A 9,227-nucleotide genomic window follows, 5' to 3' on the forward strand; every position below is an offset into this window, starting at 1 on the left:
CGGCTAGCTCACTCTTCGTGGTTGACGACTTTGGAAGGTTAAAGAGGATTTTGACCAATAGGATTTGATCCATATTGTGTTGGTAACTTCGTTTTACTTGGGCCAAGACGCACGTACATCACCAAGGTCAAAGATTCTGCCATACAACATGATACATGATATTTCATATTATGGACTCGTAAAGTGTGCCTGACCATGTCAACCTTACCTCCAATAGTAAGAGGTATCATAAACGCCAAAATCCCTGCTAGACCTCATAGTCCCTCCCTGAAAGGTCATGTATCAGACTAGATCGCAACGAAGAAACTCCTCTCTCCCTCCTTCGGCAAAACTCTCGCCTTGCGCATGATCTCATCCTCACACGCCAATCGGATCCTTTCAGGTGTCGCTGGACTCTCGAGCCGCAGAAGCCCCTCACAAGAGTCATCGCCGATCGTAGCCTTTACTCCGGATTGTGCGCGCGCTGCCTTGAGTGCATCTCGAATAGCGAAGAAGACCGAGCTTCCCATGAAGAATGGCGGTTCACCTACACCACGGCTGCGTTGAATGGTACGTAGCTCTTTCCATTCCACGTCTTTGAGAAGTGACACGTTGAAAGTCTGAGGGATATCTCGGAACCCAGGAATCTTGTATGCGCCAGGACCCCGTGTGAAGAGATGTCCGGCCATGGGACCGTTACGTAGCCACAACGATTCTTCCATTGTGAAGAGACCGAGACCTTGCATGAACGCACCCTGGATTTGACCATAGTCGATCGCTGGGTTGATAGACTGACCAACATCCATCTTGATGTCTGCGCGTATGCAGGTCCACGTTCCAGTCAGCAGGTCAAGTTCCACTTCAGCTGCGGCGACTCCCTGAGTGAAGTAGAAGAACATCTTGCCCTTGTTAGTATTCCAGTCGTATCCAATTTCGGGCGTTTTGTAGAAGCCTTGGGCAGAAAGATTGACACGGTCGAAGTAAGCAGCATGAGCGAGATCCTTCATGGTCGCCTCAGGGCCCAGCTTCTTTCGATATGGTGCTAATCGCTCGTTCAGCTGCTCACATGCGTTGAAGATGGCGTATCCGTTCAGATCTGACGAGGCCGAAGCAGCTGTTGCAGAGGCGTTGGCCACTGTGTTGGTTGAAGTCTCGGATATGAAGACATTGTCCAATGGAACACCCAGTGCTTGTGCTGCAATTTGGGTGAGCTTGGTATACAATCCTTGTCCCATCTCAGTACCACCATGGGCCACCAAGACAGAGCCGTCGTGATAGATGTGCACCAAAGCGCCAGCCTGATTCAGAAATAGAGCGGTGAACGAAATACCAAATTTGGTCGGAATCAATGCAAGACCTCTCTTCCGCCACTTGTTCGTTTGGTTGAAATCGGTAATGGCATGTCGGCGTGCTTCGTACATCACCTCTTCCTGCACCTGCTTGTACATCAGGGGAACATGCCAATCTCCAAGACCTTGCCCGAAATGAGTCTGGCCATCCTTCTCGTACAAGTTGATCTGGCGCAGCGTCTCGACGGGCATTCCCAATCGGTCAGCCACCTCCTCCATGTACGACTCTGCGATGAACATGCCCTGAGGTCCACCAAATCCTCGGAACGCAGTGTTAGACATCGTGTTCGTCTTGCACAAGCGTCCTCGAATGTACACATTAGGAATATCGTAGCAACCATCGATATGGGTCATTGCTCGCTCGCACACGGCTGCACTGAGGTCGAACGTCCAACCTGCATTGTTGAAGACATCGCAGTCCAAAGCTTGGATCTTACCGTCTTTGTTCACTCCGACCTTGTACTTGCCAAGGAAAGGATGGCGTTGTCCGCTCGTAACCATGTCTTCCTCTCGCGACAGCATGTATCGGACTGGTCTCTTGGTCTTCTTTGCGGCGAGCGCCAAGATGGAGCTGAGAATCACTGATCGTGACTCCTTTCCTCCGAATGCGCCACCCAGTCGCTTGACACGAACAACAACCTTATTTGACTGTACATCGCAAACTCGCGAAGCGAATACTTGTCTGAAACAAGGGTTAGTATCTAATATTGGCCAAACAGAAATAACAAGAACAAGACTCACGTTTCGTTGGCGTTCTGAGTACTGGCAAAGATCTCCATCTCTCCATCCTCAGGCTTGGGGACAACCAAGCAAGCATTGGTCTCGAGGTAAAAATGCTCTTGACCGCCCATTCTCACTGTTCCAGTGAACACATGGTCACACTCCTTGAAAGCCTTCTCCGTATCTCCCTTCTTGATTCGTCGGTAGAAGTTGTGGTAGCTATCGGCTGCAATAGCATCCTCAATCGAGAGAACGGATGGCAAATCTTCATATTCAATCTTGACTGCTCGAGCAGCCTCCTGAGCTCGCAGAGGAGAAGTCGCCAGAACTAAGGCAATCGGCTGACCAACGGTCAGAACCTTGCCCTCAGCGAAAAAGACCTCGTCAAAGTGAGGAGCACCGAATTTATTGGCATCAGGAGATGGCATGTCATCCTTATCAACAACATCCACTACTCCCGGAATATCCAAAGCCGCCGAGTAATCGATAGAGATGATCTTGGCGTGTGCTCGTTTCGAAAGGACATAACAGGCATGAAGCTCGTTCTTCATGGCAGGAATATCGTCGGTGTATTGCGCCTCGCCTGTTGTTTGCTTGAGAGCAGCCAGATGGGGGTTAGATTTGCCAGTCACTTCCTTCTTGTAAGCCACAGCAGCATCCTCATCGACTGCTCCACTGGACAAGTCTCGCTCAATCTCGTCAATAGCCTCCTTGTCAACCTGCTCTGAGCTTCCATCGAGGATCGTCAAAACGTCATGGTAAAACCGGTAGAAGAATCCAAAAGCCAAAGACTTTCGGTAAGATGCCATGCCACCCGGAACACTAAATTGCAAGTCAAAGTCGCGACCAAGAGCGTTCATAGTTCCCTCCAAAGTCTCCAAGTCGGCAAACCGTCTCCCAATAAGGTATTCCATGGCTGTTTTGGCAGCAGCCGTCATAGCAGCCATGCCACCATAAATAAGGGCTGCTTCTTGAACGATACCTTCATCATCCAAGCGAACCCGCAGAGCTCCAGTGACAATAGCGATATCGTCATCCTTTCTCTTGGCCTGCTTGTATGCTCTGAAGTATTCGCCCTTACTCTGAGTGACTGGAATTCGTATCGACGCAATGATCGCATCCTGTGCGAGTGCTGTCTTTCGATAACCTGTAAAGAATTGAGAAACAGGGATCTCTGTTTCCTTGGTGGACGACTTGGCCACTAATACAGCATTTGCAGCCCAGAATACGGGGTTGAGATCTGAGATTGGCGATGCAGTGACCAAGTTACCCGCAGGAGTACCAACGTTTCGAATTTGTCGACCAGCGAAGAACTTGAGCTGCTTGAGCATCGCCTCAAATACCTGTGCGCGTTCCCGTCCATAGTGAGGGATAGCATGCTCGCAAATACTCTCAAGGTCAGTCAGGATAACATTTCCACCGATCTCAAGATGGTCGTCCTTGAACGTGTACTGCCGCAACTCCGCAATATCGCCAACATAAACTGACACAGGGTACTCCAAAGCCTTGAACTTTGTTTCGATCTGAGTTTCTGTGCTTCCACCGATAATCTTAGCCTGAGGATGAGCACTCTTGATCTGCAGGAGTTGCTCGACGGTGACAGGACGATACCATCTCCGTCTCTTGTTTCCGAAAGCCAAAGGCCGTAACTCATGTCTCTTGAGAGCCGGTGGGAAGATAAGCTCTGTGTCTGGGTTATACTCGATGAACCCTGGAGGCGTGAACCTTTTGATAGGTGCATCATCGAGGTTTGCTTTGTCCATACAGCAACCTCCACTGGGTGGACCGTTGCCGTTCTCCATGCAGCATCCAGTACCCCCTGCTTTCTTAAACTTCATACCCGGCTTATCAACACTGAACGTTTGAGCCGCATCTAGGATAGAACGGTAGCCAGTACATCGACACAGGTTGCCATCAAACGCCTCCTCAACATCATCTTTGGAGGGTGAGTCGTTGTTTCGCAGTAAAGCATACAAGCTCATCACAATACCAGGAGTACAGAAACCACATTGGCTGCCATTGGACTTGGCAATGCGTTCCTGAGTTGGGTGGGGCTTCTGGGAGCTACCGATACCTTCAACGGTAACGACATGTTTACCGTCTAGACTGACGAGAGGAGCCAGACACGCGTTGACACTGGCATGGTAGATCTTCTTGGTTGTTGGGTTATACTGGCTGACCACGATTGTGCAAGCTCCGCAACCGCCTTCGCCACAGCCACTATCATCGTCAGAACAAAGAAGAAACTGGGGCTGCTATAAGTGCTTACAGTTTTGTTCCTGTGAGACCAATTCCTCGTAGGTATTCTAAGACTGTGACCTCTGGATCTATGTCGTCCAGAACAACTTTGGTCCCGTTGAGATAGAATCGAAGGGTATCATCGAATTTAGAGGTTAGGGTTGCCAAGGGCTCAGGATTGGACTCCCTTGTGGGAGATACAGCGCTAGGCGCCATGATAGCGATGAATCAAAGGAATGGGTATCTTGAATGGTTGTTGGGAAGAGAAGAAGAGTCCAAGAGTCAAAAGGGAAAGGATAGAAAAGACAACGGGGCCTCTGTGGCTCTTATCAACAAACGAACCGAGGCGTTGTACAGTTGCTGTAGAAGGGATAGAGGGCTCAGGTTCACGAGGCGTGGCCGGCAACGGTTAGACAGCGGGTTCAAGTTGAGAATCTTCCCTGCGTCATATTGACAAAAAACAATTGGACCTTGTGCAACGGCACCTTCCTCTTCCTAACGAGATACCCGTGATAGCCAAACAGTGAACGAATGAGAGGACGGATTGTTTCTGTTTAGGACGTGTCAAGGTTAACTCATCGCCACTGATAAGCCCAAGATTTGCACCCCCGCTCTCAGCTACAGCAGCCACTCAGTGCTTGTTCCCTCTGTTGCCTGTGCGGGGAAGAGAGCCTCTACCCCACGATGCAGCTCGCTAACGGCCGGCTCCGCGACCACGATAGGCCAGTTCCACGATCGGGATCCTCCACTTTGACATCGGAGTTCAGAGACAAGACTGTAGATATTCTGCATATAGCGGTGAACTATGAATGTAGCAGCTGCAGGATAAATCTAGAGAAATACTGTAGTTCTTGTAGTCTCCATCGGACTCGAAGACATAGTAGCAGGGATCCAGATAGTGATAGAAAGGCTTGACCAACCAGAGAATTCCTCACACCCTGGTTATCGTCTATCTCACAGACTCATGCACATACTAGGAGGCACTGAGATACGAACCAACTGCACTATAGGACTTGCAGAACAAATATGAGATCTACGAAGCCCGTCTAATCTAACGCTCCGACTCTTTACTTTCTTTCTTTCTAACACGCTCTACTCTTGAATGTACTTCTTCAGCCCCCTTAGCCTCTCCTTAGCCTGCTCCAAGATATCATCATTCTTACACACAGCAAATCGGATATAATCCTCCGCCAAGTGCGCATTGTTTGGAGTATAAAATTCCGTAGGAGGAATAGCCGCAACACCAATCTCCTGGATGAGGAACCACGCCAGCTTGAAATCTCGAGGCCGGCTTGCGACATGAGGAGGAAAGGGGTAGTCCTCTGGGAGCTTGACCTTGGCCATGTTGACAAGCAGGAAGTAACCGCCCTCGGGGTATGTCACGGGTAGGTTGAGTTCCTCGAATACCTCGTTGAGACGGTCGACCTTTGCCTTCATCTCCTTGATGGTCTCATCCCAGAAACCATTCTTGTCGGCTTGCTCGAAACCAATGGCGGCGGCTTCTTGAAAGGGGGCGGGTGTGGAGAAGCAGATGCGGGTGTGGGCAGCAGTGACGGGCTGGATCAGCTCTGGGGGCCCAATCAGCCAGCCTGTAAAGTATTAGCAAAATGACATATCTCGGCAACAGACTCTTCACATACCGACACGCCAGCCGGTGGCATAAAAGTTCTTGCCAGCAGATCCAACAGTGAGAGTGAGCTTCTCCACCTCAGGAGAAAGGTTGGCAATTCGTGTAAACGGCACGTAGAAAAGACGGTCATAAACCTCATCTGAAAGAATGATAGTCTGGTGCTTGACAGCGAGGTCGGCAATCTTTTGTAACTCGTCCTTGTGGAAGACCTTGCCTACAGGGTTGTCTACATGGGGTCAGCGCTGATATAAGCGGGAAGTCTGTGATACTCACGGGGAGTGTTAATGACAATCATCTTGGTGCGGGGTGTGAAGGCCTTCTCGAGCTCGTCAAAGTCGATTGTCCAGTCTGCGGCAGAAGAGTTCTTTGTGGCTCCTGTCTCGGGAGGATGAAGGGGAACATAGACGACCTTGCCTCCGGGCATTTGAATATTGCTAATGTATCTACACCAATGTTAGCTCAGTATTTAATACACGAAATAAGGGCACTCACTGATCAAAGAATGGCTCAAACACAATAACCTCATCGCCAGGTTCAATAAAACCCATGAATGCACTCAGCATACCCTCATTAGCACCAGTTGTGATGATAATATCAGTCTCAGGGTCCAACTGACGCCTCCAGAATGGTGAGTACGCATCCGCAAGGGCTTTCCTCAACCGCGGTCGTCCCTTAGCAGGCGCATACTGATTGCACTCAACACGATCCAAAGCCTCCTTGGCAGCGTTAAGAATGAAGTCAGGAGGGTTGTAGCCAAAGAACCCCTGACCCAAGTTCACAATAGGCTGGATAGGTGAAGACGCAGCGGCCTCATTGATCATGGACCTATTTCGGCTGAGTTAGTTATCGTTGTTCCTGACAGGATTTGTACGAAACCTACCAAACATCCTTCTTCTGGCCCTGGACTCGAGCCGCGGGCTTGAGCTTTTGCGTCTGGTTACTCATGACGCTGACACTGCTTGAGAATGACCTTGATGAGTGAAGAGGGATAATGCTTCGGAGTGTAGTCCGGAGCACGGATTGGGAGGGGCGGCTCGGGCTTAATATGGAGCGCAACATCAACAGCGACGAAAGGGTCCTTTTCCAGTATTAGTCAGATTCTTCGACAACTGTACTGTAGCAGAGATACTCAGGTATAATTCTCCCAATGAGAGGAACCACGCCTTGACAATTGGATCAATAGCAGTCTTTCTCTCCACAAGTAGCTCGTGTATCAACGGTTGCGACATCGCCGTAACCGGGAGCGATAAGTGATGACTAATAACTTTTGCGGGGGTTTAATTCTCCTACTAATCGCGCCATTAGCTCCGATGATGAGCACTGAAATTGGTTTATCAGGATTGGCTCGATAACTCGATGCAAGGTTGTGTCCGGCTCTTGATGTTGATGCTGCTGTAGAATGCATCGGCTTTGTTCCGACGATAAGCTCTTCTATCCCTTGCTGTCCGCTCTGAATCTCTTGTTCAGATAGCGAGACCGGAGCGCTCTACTATCAGTCGGAAAAGTCGACATGAGACTCCATACATACAGATATCCGTGACAAGGGTCAACTGACATAGGGACGGCTCATAGTTCTGATGCCGATAATGCTTAATGAGGAACTGGAATGTCTTCAGAGAACAACTCGTCGCTGTCGCAAACACCACACGCAAATCAGTTGCTTTAGTACAAATGACTTTATTGACTTAAGATATCACCAAGTGCAAGAACACCCTGCTATACAAGTCTCATCCTGCACTACTCCGTAGTTACATTCGCTGTTCTCTCTGTCCATATTCAATCTCTGTTATGTCGCTCTAACATTTCCCATCAATGAACTCTTGCTTCAACTCGACGGCAGATAACCCCGCAAAAGACAAGATATCTTTCTCTACCAAAACACCAAAGGCTGGAAGCCCTCAGGAGACTTCAGCTCCTCGACAAAGTAGGGGCCAGCCTCCAGACGCTCAGTCACCAGCTTCACCAGCTCGGAAGCGGTGATCCGCTTGTTATGATCCCACTCCAGCAGGCGCAGCAGGATCTGCAAACGGTCATCGCCATGATTTCGCTTATGCAACTCGTGTGCGTGGTTGGAGCACTTTTTGGGATATTGCTTTTCTTGCTTCACAAGACAACGAGGCCACTGGGCCATCATCCCGAGAAGTGAGATCCCGAGTGCCCAGATGTCGTCGCTCTTGCCGGAATTTCTGCCGTATCTCTCCATGTAGGGCGACCAGTAGGACCGGGTTCCGTACGGTCGTTTCATTGGGTCAATATGCTGGACCTTCATAACCTCAGCACAGTCGCCGAGGACAACATCAACTGGGGACCAGGATCGAACAATGATGTTACGCGGCTTAATGTCGGTGTGAAAGAGTCCCTTCTCATGCAGATACTCCACGGCCTGCCCAACCTGGAGCATGACTTGCAAGGTCTCTTCACCTTTGAAGCCTCTGGGGTTGTCATGAATTCTGTCTTGAAGACTACCCCCAGCACAGAGCTCCATGACAAGGACATTGGCGGCTGGATTATGCTTGTCCTCACAGTATTCGACGAACTTGACGATTTGGGGCTACATAAATACATGGTCAGTTATGATATTCAACACCGCAATACGTAAAGACTTACATGATTCAATCTAGCCAAGTTTCTGGCTTCCTCTCGTAGGTGATCGTAATTCTCAGGAGAGACCTTGCCGGCGAATAGGCTTCCGGTTTTGACATTCAGGATCTTATAGACGGTGGCACACGCGCCTCGTCCTAGTCGAGTTCCTCGACGATAGGAGCAGCTAGGGAACTCGTTCTGGGGGACGAGGGACGCTCGAACATCTTCGTCAGTCCAGGCGGTGATGCTCATGGCGAATGATGTTGTTGTATTTCACACGAGCCTTGATAGTTTTGAAGGTTGGAAAGGTTGGAAGGTGATGGTGAAGAAAGGAAAGGGAAACAAGTTGGCAAGGCCATATCGAAGAAAGGAATGTATCAATTCTCGGACCACAATGTACTAAGTGTAACCGCTGCCAGTGGTTGTGCGTCACAGAGATGAGAGGACAGTGTCAACTGTTCATTGCCTGCCACTGCAAGAACAACCAATAGATCTCGTTTATGCCTTGAGAACGGCCACTGTAACATGAAGTAAACAACTTCACTTGGCCTTTGAATTGTATGATTGAGTCTCAGTGCATGTTCAAGCGATACAGTGCCATTGTTCCTTTACCCAGAAATCCAATACAAGCCTTGCAGCAGAGCAATATCTCAAGTGACCTCAGGGAGCAAAACATCAGACCTTGCTGTGGGGTGTCAAAATAAACTCATCAAAAGGTATCCTAAAGA

At 49.5% G+C, this 9,227-nt stretch overlaps 3 protein-coding genes; all 3 read right to left on the reverse strand.

Moving 5' to 3' along the window:
- Window positions 1–287: 287 nt before the first annotated feature.
- Window positions 288–4,502, reverse strand: FFUJ_01772 (probable xanthine dehydrogenase; the record flags this gene model as incomplete). XM_023574995.1 has 3 exons in its annotated part: window positions 288–2,010; window positions 2,070–4,268; window positions 4,318–4,502. 3 exons carry the CDS (start codon window positions 4,500–4,502, stop codon window positions 288–290), a joined length of 4,107 nt encoding a protein of 1,368 aa, XP_023423825.1.
- Window positions 4,503–5,378: 876 nt separating this feature from the next.
- FFUJ_01771 (probable BNA3-Arylformamidase) lies at window positions 5,379–6,861 on the reverse strand (the record flags this gene model as incomplete). XM_023575007.1 has 5 exons in its annotated part: window positions 5,379–5,875; window positions 5,927–6,142; window positions 6,190–6,359; window positions 6,409–6,741; window positions 6,797–6,861. The coding sequence occupies 5 exons, from the start codon at window positions 6,859–6,861 to the stop codon at window positions 5,379–5,381; spliced, it is 1,281 nt and encodes a 426-aa protein (XP_023423826.1).
- Window positions 6,862–7,786: 925 nt separating this feature from the next.
- Window positions 7,787–8,751, reverse strand: FFUJ_01770 (related to CDC5-protein kinase involved in regulation of DNA replication; the record flags this gene model as incomplete). XM_023575018.1 has 2 exons in its annotated part: window positions 7,787–8,467; window positions 8,524–8,751. The coding sequence occupies 2 exons, from the start codon at window positions 8,749–8,751 to the stop codon at window positions 7,787–7,789; spliced, it is 909 nt and encodes a 302-aa protein (XP_023423827.1).
- Between the last annotated feature and the right edge of the window lie 476 nt (window positions 8,752–9,227).

The sequence above is a fragment of the Fusarium fujikuroi genome, chromosome FFUJ_chr01 (genome assembly GCF_900079805.1).
Source record: "Fusarium fujikuroi IMI 58289 draft genome, chromosome FFUJ_chr01".
In the NCBI taxonomy this organism is placed as follows: Eukaryota; Fungi; Ascomycota; class Sordariomycetes; order Hypocreales; family Nectriaceae; genus Fusarium; species Fusarium fujikuroi.